The 15,797-nt window shown below is 44.5% G+C and overlaps 1 protein-coding gene across 1 annotated transcript in view; it reads right to left on the minus strand.

Annotated features, from left to right (window-relative positions):
* The window catches only part of LOC126188560 (protein nervous wreck), a 724,305-nt gene that overhangs the window by 454,401 nt on the left and 254,107 nt on the right, over positions 1–15,797 (minus strand). Inside the window, exon 2 of the mRNA XM_049930159.1 lies at positions 9,159–9,256. Coding sequence (XP_049786116.1) covers positions 9,159–9,256 — 98 coding nt within the window. The remainder of the gene's footprint in view (positions 1–9,158; positions 9,257–15,797) is intronic.

Consider the following 15,797-nt stretch of genomic DNA (forward strand, 5'->3'; position numbering starts at 1 on the left):
CCAACGTACTGATGGACATGGACGGTTTTGAATCTAACCACACTTTTCGTGAGCTGTTTTCCATAGGACATGGAGAGCTTTGAGCATAAATAGCATTTCAAGCATGTGTAAAATGTCATGCTCTACAATCCAAAGTTGCGAACTCATTTTTTTTTTAAAGTGGACATGGACAGTTTTGCATCTAAGCGATTCAATTGTAGCCCTGGGACATGACGCATTGTCCTCCATTGTCTGGGAACATGGAGCCTATGAATGGCTTGCATATAGTCTCCATATAACCGAATATAAACATCACTGATGGGTTCAGTTTGACCAGAGAACCAAGTCCATTCCATGTAAACACGCCCCAAACGGCACTTGCACAGTACCCTCCAGACATCTTAGGTCCACGGATTCGTGGGGTCTGCGCAGCACTCGAACCCTACCATCAGCTCTTACCAACTGAAATCGGGGCTCTTCTGACGATTCCGCGGTTTTATAGTCGTCTGGGGTCCAACCGCGCTGCAGGCGATGTCGTGCTGTTAGCGAAGGACCTCGCGTCGGCCGTCTGCTGCCATAGTCCATTAAAGCCAAATTTCGCAGCACTGTCCTAACGGATACATTCGTCATAGGTCCTACATTGATTTGCGACATTATTTCACGCAGTGTTGCTTCTCTACTAGGACTGACAGCACTGCGCAAACGCCAGCTGCTCTCGGTCCGTGGCGAGAGGTAATGCCAGAAATCTGGTATTCTCAGTACATCCTTTCCTTGGCTCTGATATCCAAATTGCAATGTCCCTTGCGTCTAGCTCCAACTGCCACTCCGCGTTCAGTCTGTTAATTCCCGTAGTGCTGCCATAATCACGTCGGAAATCTTTTCACATCAATCATCTGAGTACAACTGACAGCTCAGCCAATGTACTGCCGTTTTATACCTTGTGTACGCGATACTACCGCAATCTGTGTATGTGCATATCACTATCCCATGCCCTTTGTCACCTCAGAGTATAATGAACAGGCCGTAAAATGGGGGGGGGGGGGGGGGAGGGTGGGCGGGAGTGGAGAATGGAGTCTATACAGAGTGGGTGCCGAACACTTATAACAAGCCTACTATAGGGTTAATAAAGAAAATTTATTAGGAAATTTATTAATAAAGGAAATAAGTTTTGTTAATACATCTGTGATCACTGTGAATTTTTGCGAACAAAGCCATTCAGATCACTTAATGTTTTCGTTCATTACGACTTTCCGGTTACTGTCAAACTCAGATCAAAACTTTGAGCTCGTAAAATAAATTTAAGTGTGGGTTGTTATAAACTTGAGCCTAAACGGGGCATAAACTCATGTCTCGCTTAGACTAACGACGAACACTGTTTTACGAGTTGTAAATTTTCGTCTGCTGGTGGTAGTAACAGAAAGGTAATAAATGCTTTTATTCCCGAATTTCGGTGGTTTATGGAGCCATTGGTTGCAGCATTTGATATTGGGTCTTTCATATTGGTGACACGATAAGGAAACAAAACAGGGTAGACAGATTTTACTCTCTTATGTACTGCTTCTCCTTCAGACACAATAGTTCGCCAGTTGAAGCGAGCAGTTTAAAATAGTTGACAGTAATTGTCACAATGTCAATAGAAATACGAAAATAACTGCAAGGAGACACTTTTATTTATATTCCCACTACAGATTTCGGAGGACTGGATCTCTCCCATCAAGTGGATTATCAGTATCTCGTTGTCTTGCGTTTAGCATTGCTGACGCTAGATCACGGGCCCCGGATTGCGGATTTTCTCTGCTCGGTACTGCACGTGTGTGTTGTGCTCATCGTCGTCGACGCGCAAGTTGCCAAAGTGACGTCAATAAAAAAAAAGAGTTGCATTAGGCAGCCAAACCCCCAGAAGTGGCCTCCCGACCAAAGATGCCATACGCACATTTTATTTCATCAAGTGGATTTTTTTTCGTTTAACATTTGTAAAATATTCCGTCGGTACATGGTGGAACATAGAGGTATTATAAAACTTAAATACACATTATTGATGTTCCACGCTAATACTTATTCATTAATTCGTTATGGACTGACTTTCAACTGTCCAGGCCATCTTCAGCGATGTAAGATTAAACAGAGAGTCTACAGAACATCAGTGGGAGTTTACAGCTATACAATGTTATATTGTACAGCTGTGGCATTTTAAAACTTTATATGGATACAAAAACAAAAGCATCACAAAGTAGCTCTCAACAAGTATAATTTTATATTATGCACTAAGTTTAAAAGAATAAAAATGTATAAGCAAAGATTGGTGTACAAGTGAGTGTTGGCACGGACTACCATGTTATATGTAGAAAATAAGCAAAGATTGGTGTACAAGTGAGTATTGGCACGGACTACCATGTTATATGTACAGAATAAAGAGTAATTGTGATGTAAAGGACAAAAAAGAGAGGGTGGGATGAGGGGGAAGGAAGAAAGAAGTGTTCATTTTCCCACTGCAGTCTGAAATTTTAACTATTTCTGGACAGGTAGGCCCAAGATAATGGTAAACGTGCCACTGGTTCACCCCACAGAAGACAATAATGATAGGTCAATGTGCACATTTGCTGAGTGCTCCAACATCAACGCAGTAGATGAATTCATTCATTCTGTTAGCGGAAATACGTTGAATATGACGGCCATGCAGTGCTGTGGTCACAATGTGAGGTTCTGTTTCTGTTCGTCACTGTGTACAGCCCTCCGTAGGCACCAGTTCCACGCACACATCAGCGTTCCAGCAGAAAACTCTGTGTGAGCTGAAAAGTCGTGGAACATCTACCAACCACTCTGTCCCATTCTAAAAAAAGCCACCTGTGTATATTACTCCACTTACTCTCAATGACACCTGTAGGCTATGTTGCTTGTTGCTAAAACGTAATCTACCGAACTTCTAAATTCGGGTTCATTGTTTCTGACTGTTTTAATTTACACTGAAATTAATATACTTGGTAGGTTTCCCTTATAACTTGCACACTGAATACTCTGTGCACTATAGGACATCAATACATATAGTTTGTTCACGACGTCCTCGCTGAATTTTCGTAAGGCTTCGGGGGGGGGGGGGGGATGTAGGGGAATAGGGCGGGGAAGGGCGTGAAAGCAAGCCCAAGCCTACCAAGGCCCAACACACTAGCAGCAGCAGAGAGATTTGTGGTGCATTGTGAACAAGCTGCGTTTTCCTCACACAGTGCTGACATTCTGTGTGCTTGCTGGCAAGTGCTATGGGGCACAACAATAACTTCATAATGGCTACAGCACCCACAAGTTCTGTGTTGACAGACCTCCAACGTTGGCAGCGATCTGTCAGCAGACACTCGTTGCCCAAAGTCGACTCACTTCTACCGGCTTCAGACGATCCAGAGCTAGGAATTCTCGTTCAGGATGTTGTGAACAGACTACACAGCTTACTGTGTAATGAAGGTAAAATTAAACTTCTGTCCTCAGTGGAGTTCAGTGGCTCCAGTGAGGAATGGTTCAATGCAGCTTGAGCACCCTGTTCTGCTTCACCACTGCCTTTCTAAATCAACGTCCTCAAGCTGCAGCCAGACGAGCCAGCTGGCAGCTTATCAAGTTCTGCTGCCAACATTGGCGAAACGCTGAGCCAGCACGGCGGGAGCCTCTGTTCTGCCACTTTCCCCAGCACAGTTTACCACAATAGGCACTGTCGCATGTTTCTGGGTTCAAAAATGGTTCAAATGGCTCTGAGCACTATGCGACTTAACTTCTGAGGTCATCAGTCGCCTAGAACTTAGAACTACTTAAACCTAACTAACCTAAGGACATCACACACATCCATGCCCGAGGCAGGATTCGAACCTGCGACCGTAGCGATCGCTCGGTTCCAGACTGTAGCGCCTAGAACCGCACAGTCACTCCAGCCAGCTGTTTCTGGGTCTCGGACGTGATTAAACCTAAGGCACACCAGTGTAAATGCACAGTTCTCACACTAAATGGAGACCATCTAGACCGCACTGAAGAGTTCCTGCAGAATGACATAGCCAATAGATGTGGAACTGGCAGGACATATGTGGGGAAATCAGTAGTAGTGGGGGTCGTGAACAGGCGCTTTAGGGGAAATGCCGAGTGGTGGAAGGGAAATGTTATTCTAAACTGAAGCCTACACTCACATTTTTTGTAAATATTAAGTGGAGCCCCTCCAAGCCCTCACTTTCGTGGTGACCATTCAGAAAGATGTACTGTAACCTCAGCTTTTGTTAGTACCTGGAAAGAGTTAACTGGAGCCTCTCCATGCCCACATCTGCATGGTGACAATTCAAAACGATCTACTGTCACCTCTCCTTTTGTTAGTATATAGAAAGAATTCCGCTGAAAACGCAACAAAAGCAGCGATTACTTTCGTCTGGCTTTTTAACTTTCAGAGAAACGTCACGAGTGAAGAATTTTGAGTACAACCTACATTTGCTCCTTTTTTCAAGACACAGCAGAATTTACACAGTGTAATCTCACTAACATGTTGTGCAAACGCAACTGCGATAGAATTCGGAGATAGTGGTTTACTGAGTTTATTAAGTGAGGAACTGAGGAAAAGTAAGGTCAATAGATGCTATTCCGAAACCACTTAGCATTTCTCATTTCATCATCCCTTCACCCAAGTCAGAATGGCAGAACTGATATTATATAAGAAGTGGAAATGAGTTTTGGGAACTATGGTTGGACTTCCCTCTGTTAAACCCAGCCCTTTAGACCATTGAATAGGAGTTGAATGAAGCATAAAACACAATCTGAAGGTCGAATGATTCTTGAGCAGGAGGTGTTTGTGTTTCCTAGTGAGTTTCTAGTGCCATAGCAATGTGTTCCCAAAGTGAAAGTGCTGTAAGTTTCGGGTACAAAGTATGATGATTGTATGTAGGAAGTTATGTACTGATCGAAGATGATATGATCACGAACGGCTTCCTATAGGTGATTGGAGTACGTACTCCTAATATGCTCATAGCACCAAGACATTACACAGGTATGCTACACAGAGAACGTACTTCCATGCCTTCAGTTTTATGCATTCTACTCATTACAAATGGTTCAAATGGCTCTGAGCACTATGGGACTTAACATCTGTGGTCATCAGTCCCCTAGAACTTAGAACTACTTAAACCTAACTAACCTAAGGACATCACACACATCCATGCCCGAGGCAGGATTCGAACCTGCGACCGTAGCAGTCCCAGACTGAGGGCCTAGACTACTCATTACATTTAGAGGCTGCTTTGTATTGTATACTGCCAAATTACTGTTATTTTTCAATACTATTGCTTCTTTAAGTAAGCTCAGCAACAGAATTAAAGCATCATTTTTTCGAAACCCCTTAATTGTTTCCCATTCCGACGCTGAAGTTTGAAATTTGGCTCAAAGGTGCAAAACAACTTCCTCTGTGATGGTGCTAAAGCGTACGCCCTGCGACGTCATCCCCGAGCACGAGAACGCTTCAAGCAGCAAGCTGTCACAAATGCTAAAAATGGAACAGACAGAAGTTCATGTGTCGTGTAACGTGGGTTATTGATGGTACATTGGCACTACACTACAGGCCATTAAAACTGCTACAACAAGAAGAAATTCAGGTGATAAACGGGTATTCATTGGACAAATATATTATACTAGAACTGACATTTGATTACATTTTTACGCAATTTGGGTGCATAGATCCTGAGAAATCAGTACCCAGAACAAACACCTCTGGCCGTAATAAAGACCTTGATACGTCTGAACATTGAGTCAAACAGAGCTTGGATGGCGTGCTACAGGTACAACTGCCCATGCAGCTTCAACACGATACCACAGTTAAGCAAGAGTAGCGACTGGCGTATTGTGACGAGCCAGTTACTCGGCCACCATTGACCAAACGTTTTCAATTGGTGAGAGATCTGAAGAATGTGCTGGCCAGGGCAGCAGTCGAACATTTTCTGTATGCAGAAAGGCCCATACAGGACCTGCAACATGCGGTCGTGCGTTATCCTGCTGAAATGTAGGGTTTCGCAGGGATCGAATGAAGGGTAGAACCACCGGTCGTAACACATCTGAAATGTTACGTCGACTGTTCAACGTGACGTCAATGCGAACAAGAAGTAACCGAGACGTGTAACCAATGGCACCTCATACCATCACGCCGGGTGATACGCCAGTATGGCGATGACGAATACACGCTTCCAATGTGCGTTCACCGCGATCTCGCCGAACACGATGCTGTAAAGAGAACCTGGATTCATCCGAAAAAATGCCGTTGTGCCATTCGTGCACCCAGGTTCGTCGTTGAGTACACCATGGTCTTCGAGCTGATAGTCCATGCTGCTGCGATCGTCGTCGAACTCTTCGTGCAGATGGTTGTTGTCTTGCAAACGTCCCAATCTGTTGACTCAAGGATCGAGACGTGGCTGCACGATCCGTTACAGCCATGTGGATAAGATGCGTGCCATTTCGACTGCTAGTGGAAACGAGGCCGTTGAGATCCAGCACGGCGTTCCGTATTACCCTCCTGAACCCACCGATTCCATATTCAGTCATTGGATCTCGACTAACGCGAGCAGCAAAGTCGCGATACGTAAAATCGCAACCGCGATAGGCTACAATCCGACCTTTATCAAAGTCGGAAACGTGATGGTACGTAAATCTCCTCCTTACACGAGGCATCACAGCAACGTTTCACCAGGCAACGCCGGTCAACTGCTGTTTGTGTATGAGAAATCGATTGGAAACTTTCCTCATGTCAGCAAGTTGTAGGTGTCGCCACCGGCGCCAACCTAGTTTGAATGCTCTCAAACGCTCATCATTTGCATATCACAGCATCTTCTTCCTGTCGGTTAACTTTCGCGTCTGTAGCACGTCTTCTTCGTGGTGTAGCAACTTTAATGGCCATGGTGAACAGTGTGAGGAAGGCCAGAACACAAAGATGTGATTATGTGGCAGTGATAAAAGTGGTAGTGCGACCTCCAGACCAGATGTGAGGAAATGCAGATCAGCAAATCGTAAGTAATTACTTTTTTTTACAAAAAAATCGCGAAATGAACTGTTTAATAATGTAATACTATCAAAACTGTATCGTTATATAGCCGACTGATGATGCCTTAGAACAGGAGAAGGCGAAACGCGTTTGGGATGAATAAAGTAACTAGCAGCAGGAAAAGGCAGTTTTATTTACAAAACAAGTATTTATTATTAACAACATTTGATACTGCTAACATCCCGAGACATTTCAACCCATTCTCTAAGGACTGCATCCCCAATGAACATGATCACAACCCTTTGGAGTGTATGCGCAACTGCATCTTTTGCTCTCATGCACAGGGTGGAACCGCTAGGAACCGTTCAAAAGCTCTACACGAAATTTGAACGTGATACGAATAAGAAAAGGATATCATGCGTTTTCAGCCCTCCTGTTTCGCGCTCTCCTCTAAGACCCCTCCCCCCCTACACACAGTTTGACAATGCTCTCGGTGACACCTGCACAACTCTATTGAGAATTTTGAAAACGTTCCTTTACTGAGACAACCTGTGAAGCTGTCCTAGGTGCCTGCTAGCAAGCATCTGCGATCGGGGGGATGTCGCGCAGTTGTCTGCATGTAGGCGCCTAAGTCGCAGGTTGTCTCAGTATAGGTAAATTTTTAAAATTCTCAATATCTGTGGGCTGGTGCCACTGAGGGTGTTGTCAAACTGATGGATAAGATCCCTTTGAAGTTTTACTCAGGCATGTGTGAACTGCAGGAGGGCTGAAAATCCATAAGCATGCTCTGCTGCTTCAGATCTCGTTCGAAATTCGTGGTTCCAATCTGCATACGAGAACAAAAATTATGGTTACGATGCGCTCCACATGGATGCAGTGCCACAGGATTGAAACGTCTGGGGAGGTCAGCAGTATCAAAGATTGTCAAAAACGTCGCCCTGCTGCCCGCACACTGCGAAAAGGTCGTTTCGAGCGCCAGGTGTATGGGAATCAACGCTCCAAGGAAAGGGGTGGTTTCATTGACGCTCTTTTATGCCACCCCATAGGGCCTTTTCCGGTAGATTCTGAGCAGCGGTGTGTCTGAAATGTTTCCTCGGCCACCCATAACGACAGCGCGTAATTTCAGCGGTGGATGTCGCCTTTCTGATCTTCATTGCAGAAGCGTCAAAAGAAGGGGTGGAATGCGCTTTAAGGGGCGTGACGTCAACCCATCGTGTGCCACGTCCACGTAACGTTGGGAGGAATTGTGGTGAAATTTAGTGCCAATATAACATCATTAACTCACCTTGCACGACACAGAAGCTTCTGAGATCGGAGCTCAGGCCGCAGGGTGCCACACTTTTGCACCGGTACGGAAGAATGTTGTAGGTAGCTTTCAGTCAAACTCCAAGCTTCTGCGTCAGAATGAGAATTAATTACGAGGTTTCAAAGACGTGATTGTTTAATTGTTTATCAAAGTGTATTTCATAGCTTCTGTAAGTAGGCTGTTTATATTTTTTTATTGGCAACGTTACGTAGCGCTCTGTATGAAAATCACTGGCTGTGCTGTGTGCAGTCTGTGGCTAGTTTGCATTGTTGTCTGCCATTGTAGTGTTGGGCAGCTGGACGTGAACAGCGCGTAGCGTTGCGCAGTTGGAGGTGAGCCGCCAGTTGTGGTGGATGTGGGGAGAGAAATGGCGGAGTTTTGATATTTGTAAGAATGGATGTTATGAACTGCTGTATATATTATGACTATTAAGGTAAATACATTGTTTGTTCTCTATTAAAATCTTTCATTTGCTAACTATGCCTATCAGTAGTTAGTGCCTTCCGTAGTTTGAATCTTTTATTTAGCTGGCAGTAGTGGCACTCGCTGTATTACAGTAGTTCGAGTAACGAAGATTTTTGGTGAGGTAAGTGATTTGTGAAAGGTATAGATTAATGTTAATCAGGGCCATTCTTTTGCAGGGATTTTTGAAAGTCAGATTGCGTTGCGCTAAAAATATTGTGTGTCAGTTTAAGCTCAGTCCTATATAAATGTTCTAAGGGGACGTTTCACTTCATGGGCCTGGTTCTTTCATTCGAAACATAACACAACTGAAATAGACGTGCCTGTTTAATTCAATGTGCGGAACACAAGTTGATTGCTCAGTTAAAGAAGAATGCGACTGTTGCAGCTCTGCAGTATCAGATGTAAACTTAAATCAGTGCCACTCACCGGATGTCCTCCAGCAGGTCACACTCATACTGGTTCTTGGCTTGCAGCTTTGTCACCTGCTCCGAGTGGAACTTCGTGAGGAACTTGGCATAGGTCCCCTGTAACAAGCAGACACGTAGATGAGCCACTAGTCAGTGGGTGAACGCGATATGTTAATAAAATCATCAGTTGCTCATCCTTCATATGAAGGGCGTATTTCAATAGAGGTACGAGTCCATTTTTGTTCATTCTGAGATTTCTAAAGTTAAATGAGCGCTGAAAAATCTGCAGTTGACATACCAGAAATACTCAGGAATAATACTCAAGTATAAGTGTACCGTGAATATCAGGGATCTGGTAAAACATCAAATTTCCGATATCGCTGCTGCTGGAAAAAGATCCTGCAATAAAGGGATCAACGACGACTGAAGAGAATCATTCAACGTGACAGAAGTGCAACTCTTCCGCAGATTTCAATTCTGGGCTATCAACAAGTGCCAGCGTGCGAACCATTCAACAAAACATCATAGAGATGGGCATTCGGAGCAGAAGGCTCTTGTACCCTGTATGACTGCACGACACTAAGCTTTACGCCTGGCCTGGGCCCATCAACACCGACTTCGGACTGCTGATGACTGGAAACATGTTGCCTGGTCGGAAGAGTCCCGTTTCAAACTCTATCGAACGGATGGACGTATACGGGTATGGAGACAACCTCATGAATCCATGGTCACTGCATGTCGGCAGAGGACTGTTCAAGCTGGTGGAGGCTCTATAATGGTGTAAGGTGTGTCGTGTTGGGGCGATACGGGGCCTCTAATGTGTCTAAATATGACTCTGATAGGTGACACATACGAAAACATCCTGTCTGATCACCTGCATCCATTCATGTCCATTGTGTATTTCGACGGACTTGGGCAATTCCAGCAGGACAATGCGACACCCCACATGTCCAGAATTGCTACAGAATGGCTCCAGGAACACTCTTCTGAGTTTAAACATTTCAGCTGGCCACCTGACTCCCCAGACATGAACATTATTAAGCATATCTGTAATTCCTTGCAACGTGCTATTCAGAAGAGATCTCCACCCCTCTCACTCTTACGGATTTATGGAATGTGGCAGGTGTACCAGTTCCTTTGGCTCTTCAGTGTACAACACCAACCAAATCAGTATATGGATACAGGCCGGAGGATATGCAACGTCATACTGGTAAATGGGCTCAAGCTGGGAAATTCTTTGTAAATCTTGTAAGAAGTCATGGTCTCCTGACCTTCATTGCTTACATATTCCGCCCTCACAATCATATTCTGCACATCAAGATGCTTCATTCGAACCCAAACTCTATAAGATAAAGTCAATGTTGTATGAATTCATGTAAACGATAAGCAAATAACTAGTAAATCGCAAATGTGCACCGAGATTGAAATACTCGAGGCTGGTGTACACACACACGTTCCAGACACGACAGTCACAGGAGCTTTTAGTTCAGGAGAGGCAGACAGCACGCCGGGATGCCGGTCCCTTCAGAGGACGATTCAACCTATCTACGTTGGCCGGCAACCGCCCATAGAACAGACAGCGATTGCCCGAGTGAAAGGAAGAACGACCCCGTGTTCGGCTTAAAAGCAAATCCGCTACATTGTGTGGGAGCGCCCAGCTTACGCATTCTTTACAAACATAGCACGCAGTTTCAGTTTTCACAGGGAGACAGCAAACTCCAAATGCCGATGCTACAGATTTCCGGATTGGTCGCCTTAAATGAAACGTCATTCTCCCGTTTTAGAAGAGCAATGCTGATTGGCAGACGATATTGCTGACGCCTTGAGATGAAGGAGTAATGGAGGAGCCATAAAGATATACCCCTTCATGTCTGGCGTGGAGAGGGACTGTTCCGTTGTAGCTCTTGGAGCGAGAACGCGTAACGAGAGCGTGTGAGCTCGTACGTGTTCTCAAAGAGCGAGGAACAAGTCTCTCTTCAGTAATTCACTGGAAGAGCACCTCTGTCGAGAGCGAATCGGAGTGCGACTCTATATTGAGTCCTTGCGATTAAGCGTTGTTCACTGTGTTGGCCGCCACACTTATTGTGTGGTGTGAGTTATAGTTAAACGCCTGCGAGCGAATTTTTGAGTAGCACCGCGGTGGACTGGTTATCTGGCCGGTGTACCACGCCAATAGTTAGGCTAGGGGCGAATAGGAGTCCTTGACTTCATAAAGGCGTAGGGAGAATTTGATTGGCGAAGGTCAATCTAGATAGAACGAGGGTTATCTTATTTGTCAGCAGCGAGCGGCGCAGACAGCAGTAATAGCAGCTTACGGTATTGTGCGCTACAGCTCTTGCGAGCCGCATATTTCCTAGACAACAGTACACTTCACTGCATTTCACACGCGACAGCCTCGACCGTACCTAGCAAGATTCTAACGGATAATTATTCAAGTTGAGTAGGTGCGGCTCTCAGCCATTCTGCCAAGTCAATAACAATCAAACTTTGTATAGAAATTTCATTAGCGAATCCTATCCTTAAGAGGTAACTTCACATTCCGAAAAGAACCCTAACTAACTTTTTCAGATCATAACTAAAAGTGCGATTGTGATTTCTCAGAATGTTTGCAAAATAAATAATAATTTTCGTTAGTTTCATGTTTTTCTTACACTAACTAGCACTACTCCAGTATCCAAGTATCCCACTAGTTACGTAAGAAATTTTGTGAATTTTTGTGTCATTTCCTTACAGTGGACGACTCCAGAAGATATTTATTGCTGAAAGTTTTCCAGGCATTTCTCTTTAGAACGTTACGAACGTCTGTCTGACTTCTGTAGTAGTGTGGGGGTGGAAATTGCATCTTGCAGGAGCCACAGGGCAAAGGGTACATCTCAGATTAATCCGTTGCGCAGAATGACAGAATAGCACAAACACGCTCACAATTTGACACGATATTATAGTCACATATCCTCTCAACACTTGGAGTTTCACTTTGTTTCATCTTCTCATTCAGGGCTCTTCACGTTTTTTGTGCCTTGATATATTTTAGTGATGTAAATCAACAACGGCTCCAATGCGCGCTATATTTCTTAAACGTTCCTCAAACAGAATGACATGCAAGTATTATTTTCTAGTGCTACAACTTTACCAGTCTCATTATTTCGTAGTTCAATTTACCCCTCCTATCGTACATCATTTGATAAATAACATGCTAGTCGAAAAGACAGTTAGTAGATTCATATGGTGGGCCGGACCGGAACTCAAAGCTGCCGTCCGCGACTACTGCTTTGACCGACCGTGGTATACAGGCGTGACTCACGACACATAGCAAGCAAGAGTTGGCATTCCCGCCCAGCACACTTGTTCGACGTAGACGGTGCTTTACTACTAAGTATAAAATAACTTTCTATCATGCCTTCCAATCTAATTGAAATGTCGGTGTTGCAGTTAGTGTCACAGAATAAATCTTGGCGCATCTTTAGTAGTCAAGCATAATAGTTATGGCGTGTATTTTTGGTCGTACGTTAACCAAATAATATAACCTCTAACCTCACAATAAATAATATATTTGGTGCTACTCTGCAGTTGTACTCATCTTATACAGGTTGAGTCACCTAACGTTACCGCTGGGTATATTTCGTAAACCACATCAAATACTGACGAACCGATTCCACAGACCGAACGTGAGGAGAGGGGCTAGTGCAATTGTTTAATGCAAACCATACAAAAATGCACAGAAGTATGTTTTATAACACAAACCTACGTTTTTTTAAATGGAACCACGTTAGTTTTGTTAGCACATCTGAACATATAAACAAATACGTAATCAGTGTCGTTTGTTGCATTGTAAAATGTTAATTACATCCGGAGATATTGTAACCTAAAGTTGACGCTTGAAACCTCCGACGTTCAGTTACGTGTTGTAACAAACACGGGCCACGGTCGGCGAGCATCATCTACAGGGACATGTTTACGATGACGACCGTGTTTACGAGTGTGGCTGTAGTACACTGTTGTGGTTTGGTCTAGCTGTCGCAGTGTCCGCATGTAGCGCTTGCTGCTATTGTTATTCTGCATTCGTCTCCGCACGCAAACCAACTGTAGTACACCGTGTTACCAGACGTCTGTGATAGTGCAGTGTTGCAGGAACTGTGACCATGGTGTATTCGAACTCTGAAAAGGCGGAGATGATACTCATCTATGGCAAGTGTCGACTAAATGCAGCTGAAGCCTGCAGGGTGTATGCAGAACGGTACCCGGACAGAGAGTACCCAACGTGCCGCACATTGCAAAACATCTACCGCCAACTGTATGCAACAGGTATGGTCGTAGCACGCAAACGGGTCCGTAACAGGCCCGTCACAGGAGAAGCGGGTGCAGTTGGTGTGTTAGCTGCTGTTGCCATGAACCCACACATGAGTACACGGTGGACTGAGTCAGAGTAGTGTCATGCGCATACTGCATCGTCACCGCTTTCACCCGTTTCATGTGTCGCTACATCAGCAATTACATGGTGATGACTTTAATCATCGAGTGCAATTCTATCAATGGGCATTAACAGAGAATGCGTTGCAGTTCTACCTGTTTACCGACGAAGCGGGTTTCACAAACCACGGGGCAGTGAATCTACGGAACATGCATTACTGATCCGTGGACAATCCTCGCTGGCTCAGATAGGTAGAGCGACAGCGACCGTGGACTGTAAATGTATTGTGTGGAATCATTGGCGACCACCTCATTGGTCCTCACTTCATTGCAGGGGCCCAAACAGCTGCAACATACATCGCATTTCCACAGAATGATCTGCCAACGTTGCTCGAAAATGTCCCACTGGAAACGCGTCGACGTATGTGGCATCAGCATGATGGTGCACCTGCACCTTCCGCAATTAACACTAGGCTGACCCTTGACAGGATGTTCGACGGGCGTTTCATAGGACGTGGAGGACGCATAAATTGGCCAGCCCGTTCTCCTGATCTTACACCTCTGGACTTCTTTCTGTGGGGTACGTTAAAGGAGAATGTGTACCGTGAAGTGCCTACAACCCCAGAGGATATGAAACAACGTATTGTGGCAGCCTGCGGCGACATTACACCAGATGTACTGCGGCGTGTACGACATTCATTACGCCAGAGATTGCAATTGTGTGCAGAAAATGATGGCCACCACATTGAACATCTATTGGCCTGACATATCGGGACACACTCTATTCCACTCCGTAATTGAAAACGGAAACCATGTGTGTACGTGTACCTCACCCCTCATGGTAATGTACATGTGCGTCAGTGAAAAAGACCAATAAAAAGGTGCTAGCATGTGGACGTAATGTGCTGTTCCAGTCTCTTCTGTACCTAAGGTCCATCACCGTTCCCTTTGGATCCCTACGTAATTCGGTGCTTTCCGGTACACACCATCTTACAGCGGAGGAGTGGTACTCAAGCGTCAAATTTAGGTTACAATATCTCCGGATGTAATTAACATTTTACAATGCAACAAACGGCACTGATTACGTATTTGTTTATATGTTCAGATGTGCTAACAAAACTAACAGGGTTCCATTTTAAAAAAACGTAGGTTTGTGTTAAAAAACATACTTCCGTGCATTTTTTTATGGTTTGTATTAACCAATTACACTAGCCCCTCTCCTCGCGTTCGGTCTGTGGAATCGATTCGTCAGTATTTGATGTGGTTTACGAAATATATCCAGCGGTAATGTTAGGTGACTCACCCTGTGTATGGTTATTCGATGTTATTTATGAATCATCATGAAATTTCTGATCGATGAAATGTACGGATAGGCGTAACGTACTACGAGGGAGGAGCTGAAAATAACGACAACTGTTCAGTTACCATTCTTGCATTTCACGAAACTGCCACAAAATGCACCATCTTTAAAATACTGTCCATCCCTAATTCAACAGTTTTAACGTTTTACTCATTGACGGAACAGTTTATGAATGTTCCAAAGATACAGCCAGTAACGCCTAAGAGAACAGTTTCCCTTTAGGTTAAGTATGTGTACTGGAGCATTATCGACCTGTAAGAACCAAGGAACCAGTCCCTTTAGCCCCAGTGTCTGGCATACACGTCTTAGCATTCGAAGACAATAATACTGGATAGGTGCTGGACTTTCGGAAACACGGTTATGGTGAAGTATCTCTTCACGGCTCATACAACTTAGATAGGTTTTTCACACGTCCTATTGCTGCTTAGTTTTTGGTTCAACTCGTAGCACAACGACTACTCGCCCGTTACGAGTTTTGAAAAAAACCTGGTGTTAGCTCGTTCGTATACCATATTCATAGCTACGACACTTGAAACTGCACTTAATGAGTTTTTCGAACAATATTTAGTAGACTCTCCAAGCACGAGAATACGTCTTTACAGTCCTTCTCCGTCCGCAGTAAAGGAAGACGGACACTTTCCGGTTTTCCTCTCTTCACCGACCCTCCTCTACCCAAACATTTTCATCGAAAGTGGTCAACAGTTGCTGCATTACGTTGCGCAGAACGGGAAACAAATTACCATTTTCAGTACACGAGACACAAAGCCTAATGTAGTGCTACCGTCTAGCCACAATGAATTGAAAATGTTACCAAGTCGCGTGTCGTATATTCGTCGCAAGCTCGGACAGTGCGAGTCCTAACACACAAAATGTGCTTTCCGCTCCACTGCG

This window comes from Schistocerca cancellata, chromosome 5 (genome assembly GCF_023864275.1).
Source record: "Schistocerca cancellata isolate TAMUIC-IGC-003103 chromosome 5, iqSchCanc2.1, whole genome shotgun sequence".
Lineage (NCBI taxonomy): Eukaryota > Metazoa > Arthropoda > Insecta > Orthoptera > Acrididae > Schistocerca > Schistocerca cancellata.